This window comes from Sinocyclocheilus anshuiensis, unplaced genomic scaffold (genome assembly GCF_001515605.1).
Source record: "Sinocyclocheilus anshuiensis isolate Anshui unplaced genomic scaffold, SAMN03320099.WGS_v1.1 scaffold306, whole genome shotgun sequence".
Classification (NCBI taxonomy): domain Eukaryota; kingdom Metazoa; phylum Chordata; class Actinopteri; order Cypriniformes; family Cyprinidae; genus Sinocyclocheilus; species Sinocyclocheilus anshuiensis.
The window spans coordinates 1952135-1978666 of record NW_015544175.1 but is presented as its reverse complement, the minus strand read 5'-3'; the positions used below and the strand labels follow the sequence as shown (position 1 = coordinate 1978666).

General features: G+C 37.0%; 1 protein-coding gene across 1 annotated transcript in view; it reads left to right on the top strand.

The window, feature by feature from the left end:
• Positions 1–26532, top strand: part of LOC107696172 (hemicentin-1-like) — a 93986-nt gene that overhangs the window by 13804 nt on the left and 53650 nt on the right. Inside the window, exons 2-12 of the mRNA XM_016496389.1 lie at positions 3657–3727; positions 8517–8675; positions 8938–9060; positions 12807–12978; positions 13084–13190; positions 16028–16148; positions 16745–17008; positions 17123–17267; positions 17714–17835; positions 20512–20781; positions 26399–26532. The exon at positions 26399–26532 is cut by the window's right edge and continues 1 nt beyond it. Coding sequence (XP_016351875.1) covers positions 3657–3727; positions 8517–8675; positions 8938–9060; positions 12807–12978; positions 13084–13190; positions 16028–16148; positions 16745–17008; positions 17123–17267; positions 17714–17835; positions 20512–20781; positions 26399–26532 — 1688 coding nt within the window. The remainder of the gene's footprint in view (positions 1–3656; positions 3728–8516; positions 8676–8937; positions 9061–12806; positions 12979–13083; positions 13191–16027; positions 16149–16744; positions 17009–17122; positions 17268–17713; positions 17836–20511; positions 20782–26398) is intronic.

The window sequence follows — 26532 nt, the reverse complement described above, 5'->3', positions numbered from 1 at the left end:
GGATGAGAGCAGGGAGAGCAGCGATAACCCCCCCCAGGGTAAACAGAACAGAACCAACAAATGTATTGCAGATATCGTTAAAGTTCAATAATGTTATGTACCCATTTTAGAATTAGTCTGATTCAAAGGAGAATCAGAAGGCTGAATCCTGACTGACAGAGAAGGAGTAGGGGATGGAGGAGGGTAATTAGCTATTGAGCAATGTGAAAACTGCTGATAATACTGAGGGACCTTATATATGAATACTTAGATAGGTGTCGTAGTCCCATAGGTAGATGGGGATCAGCTGAAGGTCAGCTGATGCGAGCTTGACTAACGTGACCTGCCAGAACTAACGCTACGCTTGATTTATGTTTTTGAACCATTGGCTTTGTTTCCAAAGCTTCAGTACATAATGGCACTTACATCTGTCTTACGAATGTACTGCAAATGCTCTAAAGAACGCTGAAGGCGAAAATAAATTAGATATACAGCTCTCTGCTTGCAAAGCGTTAGTCACGCTCGGCCAGGGAAAGTGAGTGAACGACACGAACACACACAAACACACATTTTTATCAAATAATATGTCATTAATAGAATCAGAATCAGAATCAGAAGAGCTTTATTACCAAGTATGTTTACACACACAAGGAATTTGACTTGACGACAGGAGCTTCCAGTGTAGAAGAAAGTACAAACATAGTGCAGTTCACATATCAGTAGCAAACTGTACCAGAGTTCATTTGAACCATACCCCAGACCACCCCTTTTAAGCGGACTCGGGTACGGTTCACGGGTGCGTATTCGAGTTCGGAAGACAGCTGTCACATCATCCAAATGTACCGAACTCTGACGTCAATCGAACTCGGGTGCGCACCAAAAGTGCTAGTGTGAAAGCACCCCAAAAACATATTGAAAAAAGGAGGATGATCTCATAAAAGTGCCACAGCAATGAAACAGTAATGTCTACTATCTACACTGGCATCATAGTATTGTCATTGTGGTCAGCGCCATGTAATAAATACACTGGGCCGGTTGCACCAGCTGGACGTACACCCGGTTGTAAGACTAGGCTGGACGTAAAATGCGCTTTAACTCGTGCGTAGAATTTATACCCGTTGCACGCAGGACGTTGCAAAGCCCAGCGTAGGGCTTACACCCAGCGTTTTTACGTCTAGCTGGTGCAACCGGCCCACTGTGTTTATCCCTGGATTTTAAACAGCATCTGATACTCTTAATCATTCATTTGCATGGTACATAGTGAGTTTGATTCAGAACCTCCTGATTGCTGGAATAAAAGGGATGAAAACAAATGTTCAAGGCTGTTAATATGATTGTTTCCACATCTATATAAACTCTTTGGTTTTTGGCAGGATAGATGTGGTGGAGGGTTAGTAACATAACTTCCACAGTGGTTTCCCAGGCTCCATCCATCTCTTTTTAAGATTGTTCCTTAATTCTTCATTTAGATGGACAAGCTGAAGTGATTTGGTCTTTAGTGAAGAGAATTTCTTATTTTTGAAAATGAGCTTTTAATAATAATAATATTAAGGCAAGAAGCATAGAGATAGCATTTCTAGGAGTGTTAGTTTAATAACGTCTATTCTTGAGACTTTTTTTCGATGGAAATTCTAAAATTTAAACTTCTGGAGCCTACAATGTTTTAATAGTAGAATGACATTTTTCCTCAACTGATCATGGAAAATGTGAATCCTCATTGTATGACCCCTTGAATGGTTTAAAATACTTAGTGTTTTAAAAGATCTGTTGTCATTATTCTATGCTGACTACAAGCATATGTCTATGTTCATGAGAAAACTCTCTATGTTTCCTTCAATGATCTAAGCTGACCTAAAATTAAATAGCTCAAATAAATCACTTGCGTCCTCTTTTTATTATCATCCATTTTCTTATATAAGGTCCTATAAGGTCTTTCCTCTCTTTTATGCACCATAACCATAAATTGGTGGTCATTTTTTTTTTTTCCTCCTTTCCATAGTTGTTCTAATGCAACTGGCATTTAAGAGCCCTCGCAGCACTTCACCATTTCCCCCCTTTTTTAATATTTCCATGTGCTCTTTGCCCCAGCTTCCCTTAACTTTAATGCGGCTCTTAAGTCAAAGGAGAGGTAAAGAAGACCAGTGCCCAGGCTTCTAAGATAAAACCCCTTAATCAAGAGAAATGTCCCAGGACTTTGTAAACTTTTCCATTCATGAAATCATTCACTTGAAAGCCAGTTCAGCATTCAGAGCAGTCAAAATTACTATCCTGTTAAACACAGCTTTGATCACCTAAATGTTCTTTTTCTGCACTTCAAGGGCTTCCCATAGTGCCAAAATATCAGCGCTGAGGGAGATTTTAGAGTTCTGTGAGCATTTGTTTATACAGTGTTTTCAAGAAGTTACGTTAGACCATAAAGTTTTTCTTTGTTCACTTAAACTGAAAGCAAACCATAGAAAATCAGTTATACATTTTTATCTTCTGAAGATGGTAATATATGCAAAAACAAAATACACTTTAGAGACACTTTAGATATCGGGAATGCATCAAAAGAATCTCGAAGTCTCTCTTGCGCAGCCCCTATAATTTTTGGTGTCAAGAAATTTGTAGGTTTTGGATGCTTCTGCTCTTCCTGACTTCTTCAACGTAAAATGCTTTTGAATTGGTTCATAGAGGATTTGCTTAGTGGTTTGGGATAAGCTTCTCTTTTATAGGCTAGTTGTTTGAAGTCCTCCCTGCTATTAACTAATAATCATGATAATGTGACTATTTTGTTTTTATTAAATCTGTGTCTGATTGTGTATGAATGGAGTGTGGGATTTGTTACATTTGGTACAATCTGTCGGCTTGGCACTACTATAGTTATCTTGTATGCTTCCTTGGAAAGAAAGAAAATGTATAACAGTTTTACAGCTCATCAAGCCTTGAACAAAGAAAGAAAGCTGGAAAGCAGAGACAGCATGGCTTCAGAAACGGCACAAGTTATCATTGGCCGTACACACTGACACAGGCAACTGCAACAAAATGACCTCACATAATGACTCTCTCGTCGCTGACAGAAGTTCATACCTGAGTTATAAGATCTTTCCTTTTATGAAGGAGAACAGCTGATGGGAACATAATGTAAACAGACTGTTTTTTTTAGAACAGAGCCAATTCCAGTTAAACCCAGCAGGTTTACCTACCACAGCATGCTATGCTAATTAATGCAATGCTTGGGCTGCACAATTAAACCAATTAAAATTTAACTTGTTATATTGCCTTGTCTGGTTTTTAGGCTATTATAAGGTACTTAAAAATGGTGTGTCTGTACCTTATTCTGACACTGTAGCTCATAATATAGGTGCATACACATACAATGAATGAAAATGAATACAATGTAATACAATGAAAATTAAACAAAAAAAATCCCTGATTTTCAAAGTGTTCTCAGTTTTTTTGCTCTTTTTAACCTTTCTAGGGCTCAGAAAACCTCCGGGCACTAAACAGGAAGCTCCCCGTCACCCTAGTTCAACTGTGACCCTCAATCCTAGACAACCGCCACTGGCTGCCAGCATAAATATTTGGCATCTGAGTGGACAAAACAGAACCCGTTTTAATCTTTGGATCTACGAGGTCATTTGACCATATTCCAACAGCTTATTTTTTGCCTCTAACAGCATTTGTTTTTTCTGCAGAGATTGGACCCATTACAATAACAACAGATCCAAAGAAGTTCCAGGATGAGCTGCGGGAGCTTTATGTCCAGGTGAGTTCATGTGTTTCACATTGGGTTTGTTGACATATTTGATCACAGGTCTATTTGAATCCATATTCATTACAAAAATGAGCTCAGAATCTTAACAGACAGACAATAGTCTCTCTGATGTTCAACAATAGTCACTCTGCTGTTAACTCAAAAGTTATATATTTCCTATGAAAAAATACAAACATCTTTGGCTTGTATTACAGTATGTCCGGCAGGTATGATGATTTGAATGAGCACCTTTGTGATTTGAAAGCAATGCACTTTGGGTTTCCAGGTCATCTAGAGTAGGGGTCCAGCGTCCACAGAAAATTTGAGCGAATAAAGGTTTTGCAATGTATTTTTAAGACTGTCAAAGTTAACATTGATATTAATTAAATATTTTTAATACAATAATTTTCAACATATTTAACAAATTCAATTTACTCACTATTTTATGATATTTTCTAAATATTGGTTGTAAAGCTTGAGATTAACTGTGATTATTTTATTGACAAACCTAATTTTTAATTGTAAGAAATAAAATAATAATAATAATATTTTTTCTGTATAAAAGGTTTATACATAACATCTCTACAGTACAATTAAAATATCAATACCAATTATTAATTTCATTAATTAGTCCAATTATGTAGTCTTTAAAATATCATGCTTAATATTATTTTTCACTTAGTATAATTGTATTTTATTTTTATTTTTTTAATCAGTGCTGCCTTTTTGTTTCAGAAATGGGATGCTGAAAAAAAGCAGATATTTGGGAGTCTTGGGCATCAGAATGTATACAAATTTGTATTTATTGCAAATCTGTCAAATGACAGATTATATTCTGCCGATGTGATTGCGTCGAGGATTTGCCATGTTAACAGTTTCACTTGGACACCTCATTAAGAAACCGGTGTCTTCAGAATGAAGTGTCCTCTGTGTGTTTCTTATGCTGCCTTCATGTGTTATCAGAAATTTTCTATTTCCCACTTATGAAGTCGTGATTACAAGCTTGTCGCAATCAAGTGCTTTTTTTGTCGGAAAGAATAAAATGTAGCATCCCATTGGTTGACAGCCATAATATTCACCACGCTATATAGTCAGCTTGCTGAAGATTCTGGAATTTCGTTCAAATATATGCTTATTTCACTGTTTATAAAACATATAATAGGCTATGCTTCAAGTGATTGTTCATATATAGCCTATAAATACACTACTTTAGTGACAAGAGAAAGTGATGTAGTTGTTGTGGAAAAAGCTAATAAAGAATAGCACTGACAGCAGCAATCGTTGTCCCTTCCACCATGTTTAAAGATTATTTATTTATTTATTTATTTAGTCATTTAGCAGACACTTTTATCCAATACAAATCAAATGACAGTAGTTTATCAGTAATCCTAAAAAATAACACCGCCAAACACACGTGCTAAAAAACAACAATTTACACATAGTAAGAAATGGTTATAAAAACGGAAAAAGAAGTGAAACAAGTAACGTTAGTAGGAAAGAGGAGAAATAAAAAGCGATACTTATCCTTTGCCGGTGTCCCTGCCCGGTGGAGTCACACGGTAGAGTCGATGGTCTTTACACTCTTCGGTCTTCACGCGATGGCTGCCGCGACCACTGTCGCGGTAAACTAAGCTTTTTTTATACCCATCTAACAAAATACTAAATTAATTCAGCTGGACACACTTTCCTTGTTTTCTACGCAACAAATGGCCATGCGAGCGCAGACACTGACAAGATACGTGATACAGAACGAGACCAAACGCGATATCAGCACGTCTCCACACAGTAAACAAAACAAGCGTTTCCTAGCAACGACAACTGCACTAAACACTAATGAGACAAGTAAATACACTTACGAGCTGCTTTTAACTTCCGCTGATAAAGACTGCTTCTCTCAAAGACTATTTCTTTACACTGTTTTCTGCTGGCGCTTGAACACACTTTCCTTATTTTCTCCGCAACAAATGGCCAAGCAAGCGCAGACACCGACAAGATACACGATACAGAACGAGAGAGAGATTATGGTTCGCCCAACTCGGAAACTCAGGTATCAAAATGATCTCAAAGTTTCCCAGTAGTAAATATGACTTGAGAGGCCGTTCACGTCGAATTTCTGATTAGGAAACTCGTATTTACAATCATTCCAAAAGGACGTGAAGGCAGCATCCCTGTCAGCATCTGTCCCAGCTGTTTGGGCCAAAGCAGGGGAAATGCAGACACACTGATTAAGTGCAATTCTGTATTGGCACAAGGAATGTTTTTTTTGTCTCTGAGGCAGAAGTTCAAGCAGAGCAGGATTTGGTCTAGTTTGTTTGGAGTTCATTGTAAGTGTGTGTGACTTGAAAAGGATAAATTATTCAAATCACCGTTTGCTGGTAATATCTTTTTCAGTGTTCAGAGAACAACCTGCCACTGTAAATGAACTAGAATAGTACATTCTGAGTACATTCATAACCTTTCCTACAATCTTTCCACTGTTGTATGTGTGTTTGCGTAAAGAACAGAGAATCAAAGATCACTTGCTTCCAGATGTTTCATTCAGACACGTGCCCCCTGGAACGCATAATAAAGACAAGACTCTTTGCCCTCCATGTGAGAAGAGACAGACATACCTATATCACAGAGACACTGATGTCCACAAACATTAGAAAACGGTTTACTTTTATCCATATCGGTTTAAAGGAAGGCACATATCTAACAGAACTCTTGGAAGTCATCCACTTGCGTCCAAGATTGTGCTCCATGTTTCATTCCAAGGTCAACATCAGTTGAAGGCATGACTGACTCCCATGGCAAGCTTTATAGCATGCCGTACATTTCTACGTTCATGATTAGGCCAAATCTACTGACCAGCTCATTGCCCTTTTCCAACTTCTTGCAGTTAAGATAAATATCTGCCTTTGAGGAATCTGGATGTTCAATTGACAGAACACACTGACATTTGTGCTCATATTTATTTCAATTTATGTTGATTTATTTGTGTAGCAATTTAAAAAAGTTCTAAAGCAGCTGAACAGAAAAGAGGAGATAGATAAAGAAGATAAATGGAAAAGAAAAGAAAAATAGCCTTGCAGTGAGCAAGCCAGGGGTAAGAGGAAATGCTGTAGCTAAAACAGTTGAGCATGGTGCTAGCAACATCAAGGTCTTGGGTTCGATCCCCAGGGAATGACAAAAATATAAACTGACAAAATATATACCTTGAATTAGGGCTGGGCGGTATAATGGTATGCAATATCACCGTGGAATAAAGTGTCTATCGTTAGAGATTTTGCTATATCCTGCATTCTGTGGTATGCAAATATATCTGCGTAATATAGTACTACTTAAAAGTTATATACACCTTTGAGTGATAAGGATACATGCATGAATGAGAAAATAAAGAGTGGGATGCACTAAATAGAGTTAAAAAGTGCAATGAGCAGTGAAAAAAAAACTCCATGCCATGCTTGTGCTGACTGACACACATACGAAGCACACACTCAGAAAGCGCCTCTCTCAGACAGCATGCAATCGCATATTTGGGACGTTCATGATGTTTAATAAAGTTATTGAGAGCAATAAGCAGTGAAAAAGAACTCAATCCTCTGCTCACGCTCACTGACACATAGCCGAAGCGTGCGCACTGAAAGCCCCTCTCAACAGCATGCAATCGCGAAAACAAATCTTTCATGTTTTATTGTTCTTGAATGGTCAAATACGCATGCAATTATGTCAAAATGCCCGTCGTGTGGCGTATTCACATAAACACAGTCGGTTATGTTTTAAATAAACACTTGGGTGAAAACCGGATGTGTATCAGTATATTGGATCTGTGCAGTTGGTCTTAAAGGGACAGCAGTCTAATTTACCTGCTGCTGTCTGTCATTATTAATGTTAATCACTCACTGCACTTGACTGAATCACTTTTGGATCTTTAATAAGAATCAGTTCATGTTTGACTGATACAATGAAGACTATGCAGTGTTTTATTTATACACTTTATTAAATTTCTGTAATATTTCTTACTACATGTTAAATAAACTTAGCCAACTTTAGCTGAATAAATTACAATTTTATTTCATATATATTTGTTCTGTTGTGTTTGTAATTTGCTTCTTTTTCTTATTTTATAACAAAAATAAAATAAAAATAGCAATATCAAGATTCATGTCGATATCATGAAATAAAATTTCTCATACCATGAAATAAGATTTTGGTCATATCGCCCACCCCTACCTTGAATGTAATGTAAGTTGCTTTGGATGAAAGTATCTGCCAAAATGTATGAATGTAAAGAGTGCCAGTAAAAAAGTAACAGTAAAGACATTTATAATGTCACAAAATATTTATATAAATTTCTATTCATCAAAGAATCCTGAAAAAAATATCATGGTTTCCACAAAAATAAGCAGCACAACTGTTTTCAGCATTGACAATGATATGTAATCATAATAAGAAATGTTTCTTGAGCACAAAATCAGCATATTTGAAGCATATCTGAAAGATCATGTGACACTAAAGACTGGAGTAATGGCTGCTGAAAATTCAGCTTTGCTGTCACAGTAATAAATTACGTTTTAAAATATATTAAGGATAAAACAGTTGTTTTAAATTGTAATAGCCTTACTGAGCATAAAATACTTCTTTCTAAAGCATTAAAATAGCTTACTGTCCCCAAACGTTTGAACGGTAGTGTATACTCAAATCAAGCATTGCGTCTCCTAGAATTAGAGAAAATAAATAAAACAATAGCCAGTTTTCTGTGTGTTTTTCACTTAATGAACATTGATTTAATGACAAATAATGTTTTTTTTTCTTCCAGGGAGGGGGAGATTGTCCAGAGATGAGTATTGGAGCCATCAAGATTGCCCTTGAAATCTCCCTACCAGGGTCCTACATTTACGTCTTTACGGATGCCCGATCAAAAGACTACAAGTTGACCCACGACGTTCTTCAGCTCATTCAGCAGAAACAGTCACAGGTAATCAAATCATTCACTCGATTTCCAGCTACAATTTAGTAGCATTAATAAAATTTCCACCATGTTTGCTCTGTAAGTGACGCCATGCATACAGTGCTAGCATGAAGATTTTTATATTGCAGCACTTCGTTCTTTATTTGTAAGTCACTTTGGATAAAAACATCTGCTAAATGAATTAATTTAATGTGATGTAAATTCATCTGGACATTTAGAATCGTGTACCAGAATACCACTAATGATCAGATTTTATGTGTGTGGACAGGTGGTTTTTGTGTTGACTGGTGACTGTGATGACCGATCGCATATTGGCTATAAGGTGTACGAGGAGATCGCCTCGACCAGCTCAGGACAGGTCTTCCATCTGGACAAGAAACAAGTCAATGAGGTAAGACTACTGGGGGCTACTTGTTTGACATAACCAAAGAATATTAATTTGCTCTTTCTTTATGTTTTAGACAGTAACACAATGCTGCTGTTGTATACTGTATGTCCAAGGAATGATAATGAAATATCTTCATATCCTAACTTGGTTACCAGCCCAGATTTTTATCCACCTGACTACATCACCCCATGTATGATGACAGAGTTAATGAAGACAGAGACAAATTAATAGAAAGATTAGAAAAGATGATGGAGATTCTTGAGGTGCAGTGATGCAGTATGCTCTCGTTTAAAGGCTTTACTTCATTTGAGCATGGTAACATGGGACATAAGTCCAGGATTCGGTTTTATAGCTCTCTGAAAACCAAGGATTTAGAAGAGTTTGCTCTCTTTCATTGTTCTACAAAATTCCTATCAGTCTTCATATGCGGTCAAGCTGCTGCTGCCTCAGGATTTTGATGTTTGATGTTACCTAAAATTAAAGTTTTTAAATATATTTTTATATTGCAATAACTGTACATTCAATCTTCAAATTAATCTAGAAACAACATAAAGACAGTATATTTTTAATACGTGTTTAATACATATTTACAAATTTTATTTTAATGTAATTATGATGTGTTTTTTTATGACTGAAGGCGAGTATCACTGATACCAATACTACTGATGTCTGTCTCTATGAAATAGTTTTTTCCCCCTAATATTTAACCATTGATTATAGCCATTCAGCATTACAGTATAATTGAGAACTGTCAAACATTTATTAGACTTTAAAAAATAACAACTTCTAATTTAAGTGAACTTACAACAATCTTCACATAAACCCATTATAATAAATGTCATATTTAGCTACCTGTGCCCTTCAACAAGTAGGAAATGTAAAGAAATTGAATAAAATGATCAAACACTAAATTCTAAATTAAATATAGATGAATCAAGCTACAAAAGTTATTGATTTCCTCTTTTTTTCTTTTTTGTTGTGTTCTTTGATTAACAGACATCACAGCAGCTGGGTTATTAGGTTATTTTGGCTACTTTAAGAGCTGCCACTGCTGAACATGACGTGGATCTGACACGCATTGTATTTTCTCACAACTCATTACCTTTTCTGACCCACTTCAGGTCTTAAAGGGGTCATATGATGCTATTTTAAAGATCATTATTTTGTGTATTTTTTAAGTGAACTTAAAACAATCTTCACATAAACCCATTATAATAAATGTCATATTTAGCTACCTGTGCCCTTCAACAAGTAGGAAATGTAAAGAAATTGAATAAAATGATCAAACACTAAATTCTAAATTAAATATAGATGAATCAAGCTACAAAAGTTATTGATTTCCTCTTTTTTTCTTTTTTGTTGTGTTCTTTGATTAACAGACATCACAGCAGCTGGGTTATTAGGTTATTTTGGCTACTTTAAGAGCTGCCACTGCTGAACATGACGTGGATCTGACACGCATTGTATTTTCTCACAACTCACTTTACGTCAGTTCACTCTCCTGTGATGTGACCCTGTTCCCCTCACACACAGTAACCAAAGTTACTCTGCGCTGCGCAAAACTCCGCATTTGAACAGTCAATAGCAAATACTTAAACTAATAACAAAACATACTTACATACGCTGATTCAGAAGCGCCAGATTGATGCACCAAGAGCTTGTAACACTTCAAAGAGAAAGGAAAACTTGAAATCGCATCATATGACCCCTTTAAAGTCCCTAATAATGTGCTGACGAGTTGAATCGGGTGTGTTAGATGAGGGAGACTCCAGGACAGTTTTGAAAACCACTCATATGTAACAAATACTTACATGCACAGTTTTAAGGCAGCATTAATCGCCTTTTTGGTTACTTCATGACTTAACTGATGATATAACTATGACTTTGCATGCTTGTAGTTTCTTTTGTGCTTTAATATGAAATGATATAAAGCTCTGCCATTGCATTTGTGCATGCAATTAAAGAGCACGTGCTACGAGCACAGTATAATGGCTGACAGGACAGGAAAATTATTTTTTACTGACATATGGCCTGACAACATCTCATCTGACCGCATTTCACTGTTGTTCTACTAAAGCTGCCTCGTCATCAGTGCCGTTTCCGCACTCGTTTGACTTGCACTGGTTGCTGAGGCAAAGTGGAGTGCGCGTCTAAAAAGAATAGAAATTCTTGTCAAGAAAAAAAGAGACAGAAGTGGAAGCTGTTAGTGGGGTGGCCAGCTCCGCCCCTGTGTTAACTGTGTTAAATATTTGTAACACCGCTAAAGTGGAAAAATTAATCGCCTGTGTTAATGCGCTAATTTTGACAGCACTAATATATATTTTCATTTCAGCAATGAGAATGAGATTTAAAAAAAATTGGCATGAAATATGATGGGCATGTTATTGTTTGGTCATGCTATTATTTGGAAAGTTGTTGCTTTGTAATTGGAGATTGTCTGGTCTGACAGACACAGGAATCGATGGACTACAATTAAGCTTCTGTTGGAGAGAGGAGCAGACCCGAACGCCTCTACCATCCCCATGCCCATCATCTTCCTGGCTATCAAAGCTGCCCATGTCAAGGGCGTCCGTCTTCTATTGGAGTGTGGTGCTCGTACAGACATACCTCTACTTCCAGAGGTACGTTTAATTTAATTTAATTTCATTTCATTTCATTTCATTTAATGCATACATTTTGACAACCATATAATCTTTAATTAAGTTAATAAATAATAATTGAATCTTCAAAGATTTAATTTCATTAATATTAGTAATGTGTAAATATTGACAATACATTTAAAATGACACTATAAAACAATAATACAAATATTTAAAAAATATAATAAAAGATTCTTGCTGACCAACTACTAATCACTAAATTTTAATAAAATATTGACAGCAAGGCATCTATTTGGTCATTTTTATTTCTTTTTGTGTTCATGTCAGCAAAAGGGTCTGTATCCTCTTCACATAGCAGCGGGTTTATCTGGAGCAGAGTGTCCTGAAATCACAGAGCATCTGGACGTAGACATGTGGGGGCGTGTTAGAACGAGCCGTTTTAGGTACGCGAGGTAGACTCTTAACTTTTATAAAGAATATCTCTTTGGATTTGAGACTTTAGTCTTTACAACTTTACAGATCTTCTTTATGCACCAAGAGCTTGTAACACTTCAAAGAGAAAGGAAAACTTGAAATCGCATCATATGACCCCTTTAAAGTCCCTAATAATGTGCTGACGAGTTGAATCGGGTGTGTTAGATGAGGGAGACTCCAGGACAGTTTTGAAAACCACTCATATGTAACAAATACTTACATGCACAGTTTTAAGGCAGCATTAATCGCCTTTTTGGTTACTTCATGACTTAACTGATGATATAACTATGACTTTGCATGCTTGTAGTTTCTTTTGTGCTTTAATATGAAATGATATAAAGCTCTGCCATTGCATTTGTGCATGCAATTAAAGAGCACGTGCTACGAGCACAGTATAATGGCTGACAGGACAGGAAAATTATTTTTTACTGACATATGGCCTGACAACATCTCATCTGACCGCAGTTCACTGTTGTTCTACTGAAGCTCCTCCGTCACCCCTTTACCTTTTCCGCGTTTGTTTGATTAGCGCCCGGCGTTCAGACCTCCCATTGTTTCTATGTTCTGTGTTCTGTGTTCTATGTTCCGTTTTCTGTGTGACCCTACCAAATAATCAAAAACAGCATTATATATCCATCAGTTATTTTGATGGACTTTTTTATCTTTTCACTGCAGGTGTTGAAATGGGTAGAGGAGGCAGTGCAGTCCTCTAAGGTTCACTTGCTCTCGACTGATCATCAAAATGGGCTTTCAAACACCTGGCAGATCCCCTTTGACCCTAGCCTGAAGGAAGTGACTGTTGCTTTAAGCGGTCCCGCACCAAATATTGAGATCCGAAATTCTCAGGGTAAGGAGAACATCTTTGTCCTCTGTAATCTGATTACAGTATCCCAGAACCAACACATAGTGTAGACTGATGTAGAACTGAAGCATGTACATCTTGTGCTTCTAGGAAAACTTATCGGGATTAAGGAGGGTCTGTCTGAGCTCCTTCACATCCCTAACTCTGCCAAAGTCCTCAACCTCAAAGACCCAGCGCCAGGAATGTGGACCATAAAGGTGATGAACTAGTTTATTGTAGACGAAGATGCACATACACATTTCACAGGTCTTTTGTGTCAGTGTAGGTGATTTAACTATAACTGGTGGTTTTCCAGAAAGGTTAAGTTATTTCTTTAAGTCTGTTTTATCTCCTCAGAATAAGGACAGATCGCAGAGTGATGGATAGGTACTCAAGGCCAAGGTTGTGTGGTGAAAGAATTTCTTTTAGACTATTATGTATCCCGTGACAAAACAGGTTTATTTCAGCTATGCTCAGATAGAATGGAGTGTTAAATTTTTTTATTATTTACACTACTGTTCAAAAGTTTAGGGGTGGTCTCTTACACTCACCAAGGCTGCATTTATTTAATTAAAAATAGAGTAAAAACTGTATATTGTGGACTATTATTACAAATTATTATTTTTTTTATTTTAATATATTTTAAAATGTAATTTATTCCTGTGATGACAAAGCTAAATTATTAGCAGCCATTACTCTAGTCTTCAGTGTTACAGAATTCTTCAGAAATTATTCTAATAAGCTGATTCGCTGCTCAAGAAACATTTCTTATCAATGTTGAAAACAGTTGTGCTGCTTAATTAATTGAAATAGAATTTGATGTAACAATGTATAGGTCTTTATTGTCACTCTAGATTCAATTAATGCCTCATTGGTGAATAAAAGTAATTTCTTTAAAAAAAAAAAATTACCCCAAACTGTAGTGTATATCTATTATAAAACTTTGAAGCTACAAGGGAGTGCAGACATCTCATTGTTGGATATCAAATTTTTAAAAAATTTAAAGTTTTAAAAATTATTACCATAATTAACTGTAATCCTGTATGAAACACAAAAAATTATATTTCTATATGAACAGTAACTTTAATGGGTTTACTAAAAGTTAAAGAGTATTGTAGTCCCTTACATCATTACCTCAAAAAGTAATCTGATAGTAATTCATTTCTATGTTCAGAGTAGGTTATGTACCACTTGTCACCTGAGTATGAAGTTTTTTTTATACTTTGGCTATGTAAATTGTTCTGTTGCATGTAAATAGCATAGAAAACAATGGCCAAAATTTCTTTAATCCCCTAATGCTCCGTTTTCCACATCTTCTCCAACTTTGTATTTATTAGGGATGCACCGATACCGATACTGGTATCGGTATCGGGCCCGATACTGGTCTCCTGTACTCGTACTCGTACTCGTTAAAATGCCCCGATACCAAACGCCGATACCACACAGCATGTGATAAGTGCCATATTCAAACAAAGAAACACCAACAACAGAACAACAGACAGCAGAATGGAGTTATAAGAGATTAAGGATGTCTACGAAGTATATGTATGCAATGAATATAATGTTAAACTTTCAGTATTAACGTCTGTATAGCTGATGTGCGCAAGCTGATAAACAAAGTACGCTGAGTGGATCTAAGGGTTGCCCGACTAAGTATTGATAGTTGTGTAAATACTGTCATACTAACAGCTGTCTAATTTTTTGGTTGATTGTAATCCATTAGGCTACATACCTTTCTATCAAAGTTATCTAACATTATCAAGCTGAATTTGTTCTGACACAGTTTAACTTTGAGTTCTTGTTATATTTTATTACCATTTTCTAAACTATAGCGAATAAACTGTGATAATGTGAGAAATGTTGAAGGTGTCTGAATAAATTTTGGTTTGACTGTATCTATTTGATAAATGAAGTTAACCAACTAACATTATATATACTCTTTTGGTTTCTGTACCCAATATTATAAAAATTTACAAATGCAATAAAATATTGGTATCGGTACTCGGTATCGGCAAGTACCAAAAATAAAAGTATCGGTATCGGGCGCGTACTGGAAAAAGTGGTATCGGTGCATCCCTAGTATTTATTAAACCTTTTGTATCGTTAACAGAATCACTTTTAATTCTCTCCTGACCATCAGTGCATTTATAAACATAAATGCTCAGATGGCCCATCTCTTACAAGAACATGAACTGAGACAGAAAAACTCTTTTATTTTTGACAGAAAAAATTTATTTTCCCCAGTACAACTTTAATTAATGTGTTTAAATAATGCCAGTGTTTGTCAGAAAGCATGCAGATTGTGACCACTGTCTCTGAGTGTTCCCGTGTTATGGTGGCGTCTGACTGGGTTTTCTGCCTCTGAGTTGTTTTAGTTTGGATTAGTGAATGTTTGGCCTGAATTTTGCTTGGCAGGGCTAGTTCAAGATGGGCTTTAAAACCTCAGGATGAATGGATATAATCTAATCTTAATCTTCTGTAAATTGCTCTACGAAGGTCTTTCCCTTGAATCTGTTAAATGCCCCTTTATCCCCATATCCCTTGTCTTTCCTTCTCTCTCCTCAACATCTCTCAGAGGAATCCTTCAGGATCTTCTCATCATTCTTGGCGTCATATCATGCAGTGCTTCATGGCCCATGGTAATTCTTTAGGATGGTTGTAATTATAAAAGAATGCAAGCAGAGGATGGGTTGTCATGGTTTGCCCTGGAGCACTGAGCTGCAGACAGCATCAAGCGTATGCCAGACCCTCAGCACCAAAATAGTCATAAAGGGCAGCGCAAAACGGCAGGGATCATGTTTAAATGACTTGGACTGTTCCATCTGCCAAAAGCGAAGAAAGAAAGCGAGTCATTCTTAATGTTCGAGAATTTCAAGTGTGCTGTATCTGTGGATCTTGAGCCGACTGTCATCATAAATTAGTTTTGTTGTGCTTCTTCCGTGCAACATGCTATGAAAAACAAGTTGTGTCATTACAATTGAATGCTGTTATCTTAACAAATACAAATAACTTTCTATTTGTTTACTTTTTTGTGTTGTTGTCAATTTAACCTCAGACGTCCAGTGAGGGAAGGCACTCAGTCCGTATATCGGGCCTCAGCACCATCGATTTCCGAGCAGGCTTTTCCCGAAGGCAAACATTGGACTTTAAAATGACATCCAGCAGGCCAGTCCAAGGTGAGTTAGTGTTCAAGGAGTTTGAAGTAACAGAAGGCACAAAATGCAGTTAAAACAGGATTAATATTGTGAAATATTATTACAATTTAAAATAATTTAAATACTTTAAAAATGTAATTTATTCCTGTGATGGCAAAGCTGAATTTTCAGCAGCCATTACTCCAGTCTTCGGTGTGACATGATCCTTCAGAAATCATTCTGATATGCTGATTTAGTTTTCAAGAAACATTTCTTTTTATTGTCAGTGTTGAAACCAGTTGTGCTGCTTAATATTTTTGTGGAAACTGTGATACATTTTTTCAGGATTCTTTGATTAATATAAAGGTCAAAAGAACAGCATTTATTTAAAAAAAAACTTCTGTGTCCTTCTTAAAAACCTTATGTGTCCTTGCTGAAAAAAAATAAAATAAATAAATAAATCTTACTGACCCCAAACTTGTGTTTCTGTCTGGACCACACACACTGTCAAATTTATGAGGTCAACATAGTGGCTGTGTACTGTGTACATTTTAAACATGTTTTGGTTAACCTTTCTAACCTCCATGCTCTTTCCCACAAACACACACACACACACACACACACACACACACTCACAGGAATCCCTACATTTATACTGCTGAACACCACTGGACTCTCCCCTCCTGCTCGTGCTGATCGTCTGGAACTCTTGAGCATCACTGGTGATGTAATGAAGACGCTGCCCATCCGCTACTTCCCTGACCGACGCCCTTATGGCATTTGGAACATCACTGAGTTTATTCCGCCCAAAGAGGCCTTCTTCCTGCTAGTCACTGGCTATGACCATGATGGTTTTGTCTTCCAAAGAGTGTCCAGTGTCTCCTACTCCAGCATTGTGCCAGGTCAGATTAGTGTAGATAGATAAAACCACAGAATAGTCAATCCAAGTATCATATAAGTGTTTTTTCTTTGTATTTTACTATATGTTACTAGTGTGTTTTGTTCTTATTTTTTAGAAGCACCCAAAGTAAGCATGCCCACTCATACCCCTGGTTACTACCTGCAGAAGGGGAGTATTATGTGCTTTGTGGATAGCCTGATCCCCTATACTGTGCGTTTCACCAGGGAGGAACTACGCCTGGGTGTGGACCAACTCTTCAGGTAGTGCTAATGTAGTCGACATGTTGTGCAGTGTGACCTACACTATCATTCCAAAGCTTGGGGTCTGTAAAAATTTTGTATTTTTTATTTTTTGTAAGTTTTTCAAAAAAGTCTCTTATGCTCACCAAGACTGCATTCTTGAATTTTTCTTTTAAGAATAAAAAAAAAAAAAAAAGTAAAAATAGTAATATTGTGAAATAACAAGTTTCTGTTTTAATGCATTTTAAGACATAATGTATCCTTGTAATAGCAAAGCTCAATTTAGTGGATCTTTTCTGAATACTTAGTTACTAGGTCACTTTTACAGGCTCTTTTAATCATGTGCTCAAGGGCCCAATGCTGATAGCCTAATCATTTAAATCTTTGCAATCTTTCTTTTAAATCTTTTGTGTTTATTCGGGAAAGGATTTATTTTATATGGCTCTACATTTTTATCATCTCTTTAGGGAGTCTGCTAATGCATCATGGGGAATCCCTCAGGTATCCCTGAAAGACGAGGGCTTTTATGAGTGCATTGCCATCAGCAGTGCCGGAACAGGACGGGCTCAAACCTTCCTTGATGTTTCTGGTTAGAATGTCACCTTTCATTTTCTACTACATTATAGCCTGTTATTATCAGTAACATTAGCAGACATGGTAAGATACACTATAACGAAGTTGACATGAATGAGTTCTGTTATTCAAAGTTTGCAAAGACTCAGAGAGATGCCCACCATTAGAAGAGCACTGAAGCATGCTGCCTGTGCATGACTGAAAGGTCAGGCATTTCAACCTTATGCACTGGTGCATAATAGATAACATATGAGGAATACATATGAGGCAAATTATTGAGATGTCCGACATCTGACATTCCTAGAATGTCTCTCTCATATTTTCTTGTGAGTCCACTTACATTTGTGTGAGTTCAATCTACCCAGCCAGAATCCCAGTGTGATCGGCTCTGATATAAGCATTGGTCCAAAACTCTGCCCCCATTTCACCCAAAGTGGAGAAAAGCACTGGATTCCTCAGATGAAATGGCCCATTATAGTCTTTGGTTTTATTTCATGCTCTGAGTAACAGACATGTGTTGCCCATGAAAAATCTCATGCGTGTGAGTGAGTGAGTGTGGTTTTGAGTTCAGGAAATGATCATTATTTTTGCAATTCAGTTTGGTGATGCTAGTGGCACAAAAATGTCACAGTTCAGCTTAAACATTTTTAGTTATTTGAATTACAGCAGTAGAAGATTAATACATTGTAGAAAAAAAATGTCCACCTCTTTCAACTTAAAAACTTAAGTTCAGGTGCTGCCTTAAGATTTAAAGTATAATCAGATTGGCTATATGTCATTTCAACTTAAATAATATTAAACTAATATAATTCAATATAAATGAATAATAAATTTAAGTCGATTTAGTTTAACTTGAATAAATTTAAGATAAATTAATTTGATGCAGTGTCTCAAAACCTAATGAGCTGCCTACTGTACATAGCATTTTTGGGCATGATGGACTCAAGCAAATGTGACTGTTAAAGGTGGGGTAAGCGATTATTCAAAAACGCTTTAGAAAACTGATTCGGGCCGAATAGCAAAACAAACTTGTAGCCAATCAGCAGTAAGGGGCATGTCTACTCATGATGTGGAGGAGAGAGCGTTCAGTGCACGGGACGGACATTAGCGAGCCAAGCGACAGAAAGATAGAGATGGCGGATAAAAAACAAAAGAGGAAAACGTCTGTGGAACAAAATAAGGCTTAAGGCAATAAGGCAAGAAGTAGGACCCGTGTAAATATCGGATCAGCTTTCCAGCGCTGGAGAGAACTCAAGTTTGTTTTGGTGATTTCAAATGTCAACATTGGCTACCAGAAATCGCTTACCCCACCTTTAAGGTCTGTTCACATCAAGGTGATTATTTGGTGCAAAAATTTGGTGCGTTACATATTTGAATATGTTCAGACAAGCACAAACATTTGCAAGATGTTAATGCAGTTTTTTTTTTTTTTTTATGTAGAAAAGTTCTAATCTCTTTTCCATCACACTGCAAAGAAAACTGGCCGACCAATAACACCATTTTTGGTCATATGCCCAGAGCTGCTGCTCCTGCATAACTACAACTTGGTGGCACTCACGAACAGTCTATTTTGCTAAGCAACAGTCTTTGCTAAACTAGTCTTGTATTTGGTGTTGTTTGATAAACACCATAGCGAATACAGAAATCTAAATGGCTGTTTGAAAGCATGTAAATACTGTTTGACTTCCTATATTCTTTGTGACAAGCGGGCATCAGAAACAGAAGGTTGCACAGCGCTTGGTGTACCAGGGTAAATGGGGGTATTTCTGCTTTTCCTTAAGTGCCACCTACTGTTAGAGAGTTAATTTGCATTTTCATTCAGTCTGTCTGCCGTTTTTTTATTTCTCACTTTGATCTAAACAGACAAATCTCAAAGCAAAATTTGACCGAAATTTCATGCTAAACATTTACGCATTTAATTTTGAGACACGGCTAATATTCTCATATCACTGTAATTAGATTTTGATATGAGATTTTGTTCTTGGAAGACAGATCAGAATTTTTATTACCTAACATTTCAATAAGAGAGAAATATTTCAATGTTTGGTTTTGTATTGCACAAGGGCTGCAAAAATAAACAGGACTGTATCCTCATGGCAGTGTGGTTTTGGAAACCAAACACCACACTGTCCCAGACCGTGATTACACAAACTTCTTGGACAAATAGCCTCACTTCCTGTCTTCCGGCTCCTCTCTGCTGTCTTGGCTTTATGGTGAGATACTGCCTTAAAAACACCCAGGGTTACTTTAGAGTCTGGGATTAAGATCCCATTCACGTGGAATGGTCACCTAGAACTTATGTTTCACGTATAGGTTCATTGTTGACCACAGGTTTATCCCTGTCCCATTTTCTGAGCTGTTCCCTGACTGTGCTGTCGCTGGGCCAGTGACATGATTAGCAGGAGTGACAGGAAAAACCTCCCTTATGAAATGTATGTGTCTTCCTGTATAAATTCCCCACTTATGCCCTAATCCACACATCTGTCAACACCCTCCCCATTTCCCTTCGCATTTCAGACTCATTGCACAGACTCTCAGATCTGTAAAGTTCACAGACATCCAAAGACCTTATGAGAACTCACAGACAAAAACAATTAATGAAGGTGAACTGTTACAAATTAGACTGTTGAATTCAGTTGCTCTGGGATAAACAGGTTTATCATCACACTTTCTTGACTGTGTATTTGTGCAGAGCCTCCTCCAGCTATCACGGTGCCCTCCAATGCGACTGTGTCTCCCGGTTCAAATGTCATTCTGACGTGTCTAGTTGCCAGCACGGTGCGCTTTAACCTGACTTGGCAGCGAGGGGACGTGGATGCCAGATTGGACCATCGGATACGTGTCACCGCCAACCTATCCTTGGAAATCCAGCGAGTCACTCCTGATGATGTCGGTTGGTACACCTGCATCGCAGCCAATGAGGGTGGAGTCTCTGCTTCTCGTGTGTACCTCAGTGTGCAAGGTAAGTGTATCTGTGTGATTTTTAGTGTTTTTGATAAAGTGTGAATGATTGCAACAGTTTTACCACATTTAAGGGCATAAGTGTATGGGAATGAAAAAGGGAGGGCATATTATATACCTTACCAGTTTGGCTAATGAATATTAATTAGGTAATGAAAGGTTTGCTAAGCATAAGAAGAACAGTTTATTTCTTGTGCATTTATTCTGCCAGTGCAATATTGTGATTATAATCACAATGAACATTTTATTTTACTCATTCTAAATGTAGAATTAATAATTCTAGTTGTTATTATTAGAGCCCGACCGATATATCGTTTTGCCGATATTATCTAATTTTTTCATCCACAGTAATTTCACACTTGTCTAGTACAAATGTCACTTTGGTTCATAATTACAGTGTATACGTTTTTCTTTATTTACCCTCAAAAACTGGAAGTGAAATGTGACAACATGCCCCGTTAAAATATATTTTAACATACTTAAAATATATATATATATATTTCTTTATTTTTATTTTTTTTCAAATAATGAAAAATGTTAAAATAACATTAAACATTGACTGTCAGTCTTTATTCACCTGTTTCTCGTTGTTTCTCATTCAAATTAATTAAAGTAAATAGTGTAAATTACACCACTAATGTCATAGAATAGCACATTGTAACGCAGTGTCAAAATTTTGACTGGTATTGTACTATAATATACACAAAGAATATCGGCCGATATATCGGTATCGGCTTTTTTTTATTTCCTAATATCGGTATCGGCCCCAAAAAACCCATATCGGTCGGACTCTAGTTATTATTGACCCAAAGATGAGCAGTTCATAGTTTTATTAAACAGTCACGTTCTTTGTCCACTAGGTGTGTTTAAACGGCTAAGAGCTCTTCGGACTTTTAATACATGCATAGAAAAATCCATACCACAGGGCTCTTGGCAGCTCACTCTTCCACTTCTCTCTAGCACAAGATCTGTTTTCACTGCAGCCTTGCTGTAATATTTCACTGTAATATTTTATAGCACTTGTGAAAGTGATTTATGCTGGTCTTGCTCACTGTTTGCGATCCTGCAGTTTCCATTGAAACAGGCTCTAAACCCCTCTCTTACACTTAATTAAGAAGATTTCCTCCGACAGTACACAACCCTGGCAAATCACTTTGCTTTCTCTCATTGGGGAAAATAGCCATTTCGTGCGAAAGAAAAATGACAAATGAGATCACAAATGAGAAGAGAAATGGCTTTTGTAACAGAACAAAACAGAACTGAGGTATAATGGATTGTTCACACAAAACACGTTTTTGCATTGCACTGCGCTGCGTTTCAATTTTCTTTCTACATAAACATACACTAGATGGACATGTTTGGCCATTTTACTCACACCTCGCATCTTTTGTTGTGTCTAACATGACACTGCATTTTAAAAGACCTTGCTTATTTATTTTATTTTTTCCACTGCCCTGTGTCTTGCATTTTTCTAAGGAAGCCTCTCATAACACCCAACCAAACATATACATGAAAAAGACATTGAGCTGAGTTTCTAAGAGGTCATGAAGTATTTTGTTGCATATCGCTTACAGAATCAACACTAGTCTGCTGTTTCTCATACTGAGGCAATTTTTTATTAGTCATGCTCTGTTGTAATGAATTAGAAAAAGCTGTTTTGATTTAAAAATATGGAGTTTGGAGGTAATATTGATAGATAGATGTGACTTGATATTGTCCTTGATGATGATGAAATGTGTCAAGCCCCTGAGGGCCCCAGCAGGGCCGGACTTGAGTTTTATTTGCAGGAGAGCGGGAGTGACATTAACTGTATAATTTTACCTCATTGTTGAGTGATGAGTCTCTTAGTTTTCCATAACATTCTTTCCCAAGACCTGAGGAACGGGTTTTCCCTGCATCCCACTTAAATTTTCTCTGTCCCTGTTTCTGCCCTGTCTCATTTCTGTCTCCCTTTAGGTTTATTTTCTTGCGTCTGTGTCATTTTTTTCTGTCTTCTTCTCTCAAGATTCTGTAAAGTAGCTTTATAGACACTGTAAAAAATGCTTTACCAAACAAAGCATTTATTATAGTGCATACACATTTACATACATATACACACCATTTTAAAATGATACAAAATTAAATAAAATGAAGTTTTAAAATGACCAAACTAATAATTAATATTTAAATGATGTGGAAATAATTAAGGCATTTTTATAATTTGGTATATTATATTATACAGTGGGTACGGAAAGTATTCAGACCCCCTTAAATGTACATTAATGAAGAAAAAAAATTAACTTAAATGATTTTAGCAAATGGCTGCAATATAACAAAGAGTGAAAAATTTAAGGGGGTCTGAATACTTTCCGTACCCACTGTATGTAGAAAATATATAGACAGTTTCTGACAATCTCTCTCTGTCTGTTTTTCTCTGTCTCATTCCTTCTCTATAAATCTCTGCTTCCTTTTCCCTTACCCTCTATTTTTGTCCTGCTGCTACACTTTAAGCCACTTCAATTTTTTTGTGCCAGTCTTTGGCTTTTTAAACAGCTGTCACTGTTGTACTGACAAAGTGCATGTATATGTGTGTGTGTCTGTGTGTTGTTGTGTGTAATCACCACCTGCTGGGATTCCTGTGCTGTCCTAGTCATTATGGGCCCTTTTGAAGTGGGACTGCTGACACAGTGATACCTGTCCAGTCCAAAGAGTCATCTGCCCTAATCCTTTACACAACATTACTTTGACCAGCACTGTCCTCACACACTGTTTACAGCCTCAGTCCCTGTCAGATGTACATCTCTGTGTTCAGAGGGTCCGGAGAACCAAAGAATATCTAGAACTTTACAGACCCTTAGTGAAACTTTAGTGTGAAACTTTTCCTCCAGCGATCTTCCTTTTCCTGCAACTGATTAAGTAGATTAAAGAGTCAATATATTTGCAAGTATTTTTTTATTTGTTTGTTTGTTTATTTACATTAGAAAACCATTTCATGTTACTACAAAAATTTAACTATAAAAATAGCAACAACTGTTGCAATCTACTGCAGTTGCACTATTCACATTAAGTGTCCTTATTTAAGTGTCCAGATTGACCGTGCTGCCTCAGAATCTGCGCGCTAAAAATGTGTCTTAATCTTTATACCAGATCTGTAGGCATTCAATTTGCTTAAACTGTAGAGAAACATATTTAACTATTTGTAATGATTTGAATTAGAGTAACCTCAGGCAAAGAAGTGTAGATGAAGAGGTGTTGTTAAAACCGAGCCTTTTGGCAGACCAAGTCTATTAGAGTACAATTTAGTGAGTAAGACCTGGGATAATTACAGCTTTACTACTAGACACAAAGTGACCTCTTTACAGCAATGCTTTAACCGCTCGAGCATGCAGCATACACTGGCTCTCCCGTGTACAACATACTCACAATTTAATCATGACAAAGTAGGGTTCTGGAAATTACGTCACTCATTCCAGTCAAGCTTTCCATTTGAAATACAGTAGACAACCTGGAAGGCTCTGTTACCATTATGTATGTTAGTCATGTTACTGATACTCAAGCACTTAAGCAGTGACTTGCTCTGTTCCAAAACTTGGTGAGCTGCATACAGAAGCAGTATTTTATCCTGTTACAAAAGGTAGGCAACTCCATTATTCTGCCTACTGAGATATCTCATTTTAGCTAAGATACCTTTTACTCTAAGGCAACATTGCATGTATTCTTAATCGAGAAGGCAATCCTAGAAGTCATTGTGTCAAGGTCAGTTTAAAAATAAATTCAAGGTGGTGGACAAGGTGAGAGAAATGTTGATTATAAATAAACGCAGTCGATTCTCCCCTGCGTTATTTGAAAGCTGCCTATGTAGTGCGTTCTAAATTAAATCACTTATGCTGCCATTTAAGTTAGGACGCTGTCTTAGAAAGCAGCTGTCTATGTAGGCAACTTACTAGGTTTTGGAACAGAGCTATTGTGTGCATTTCCTGTCTCTGGCCATGATGTTACACATCCTGCTCTGCTGGGATATGGGACTGGAGGTCAGAGAACAGTGGAGACACACATGAGATTGGCTTCAGCAGTGATAAAACACTCATTCAGCAGGGGCTGAACATCATGAATTGATCAAGAGCATGCTCAGCTTCAGCAGCTAAGAGAATCTGGAACCAATAATCCCACTTTAGTGTTTCTGTAAAAAAGAAGAAGGAATGATAGGAGAATTGCTGTGAAATGTGTTTGGCTGGGTCTAGAATCATATCATGGGTATAAAGCAGGACAGTTTTAAATGGGTATTGTGGAGACCACATGTGAACATTAGATGCAGTTATGTTCTTTACAAACACATCTATAAAGTTAAGATTGGACTAATGACTAAATATCTGTTGATGAATGTAATTGTATGAGGTATTTGTAAATCTCATCCGACCATTTGATGGGTCAAATATGACCTGGCAAATAAATAATAAATTTCCTTCAGTACAATTCTCAACCTTTAGTGGTGGTTCTCAACCTTTTTGACACTAAGGCCCTCCACTGTTCACAACAATTTTTTTAATGCCCTGTGACTTTTCCAGTTTTTATTGATTTATTGAATAGGCATAAAGGATAAGGATTTTTTACAAATCTATTTTTAATTTATACCCGATAAAATATTTTAAATGTAAAAATGTCTATTCATTATAAAAAATCCCATGGACATAAAATTTTATTCATTATCATGATGTTTCCTGACCTAGAAATCACAGTTTTATAATAAGGTTAAATACAGGTTTTTTCAAATCTGTGGTAATCCTGGTTTTTCAAAGACAAAAAATGAATTATAATAAGAAATGTCTTAGTTGTTTTGGCACATTTTAAAGGGACATTGAATTCACATTTTCCACAAGTTGGTATGATTCTTTAGGGTCTTCATGAAATGTCTGCAACATACTGTACTTTGGTTAAAATTTCTCAGTGGTCATGTAAAAAAAACACCCTTTTTACCTTGTCAAAAACAGCTCTGTTCACAGTGACCCATTTCCGTGCATGTCTCTTTAAATGATAATGAGCTCACCCCACCCCTCTCTTCAGTTTTTTGTGTAATCGGTGGCTTGTTACCATCAAAAACAAAACTAATCCACTGTGTCCTCAGTGGCTCTGATGTCAGGAGAAATTGAAGACTTTTTTACATCCAACTACAAAAAAACAGCATTGCTTACAAGACATGTCGCTACAGCTGCTCGAGCGCGGAGAAAACGGCGGACAGTGTACAACTGTCTGAGGGCGGAAATATGCTAATACGGGACAGTCTGTCCGCGGTCATGGGTGGGGCCTGGGCAGTATGACGTCATACTCCTCAGAAAATCACAACGGCTTGATAATTGAGACTGTTTAGGTTTTTTGGGGATTCAAAAAAATGAAATTTTTATCTAAATACCATATATAAGTGAATTTTGCATCCGATGTCTCCTTTAAATGAAGTCATCTTTAGACCCCCTTGGAAGTTTGCTGAGGCCCTATAGTGGACCCTGGTCCCCTGGTTGAGATTCACTGCTTTAGTAAATTTCAGCTGTGTTTGTTTGTACAAAATTTGTTGCCACGGTACATTTACACAGCAGCTGCTATGGTGTTCTGTTACCAATCATCATGATCGACTTCTTTCATGCTAGAACCACCAGTGGTGACTGTTGACCCACAAAACCAGACGTTCCGCACTGGTCAGGAAGTTTGGATTAGGTGTTCAGCCAAAGGCTACCCCTTACCCATGGTGGTGTGGGCACACAATGATATGTTCATTATCGGC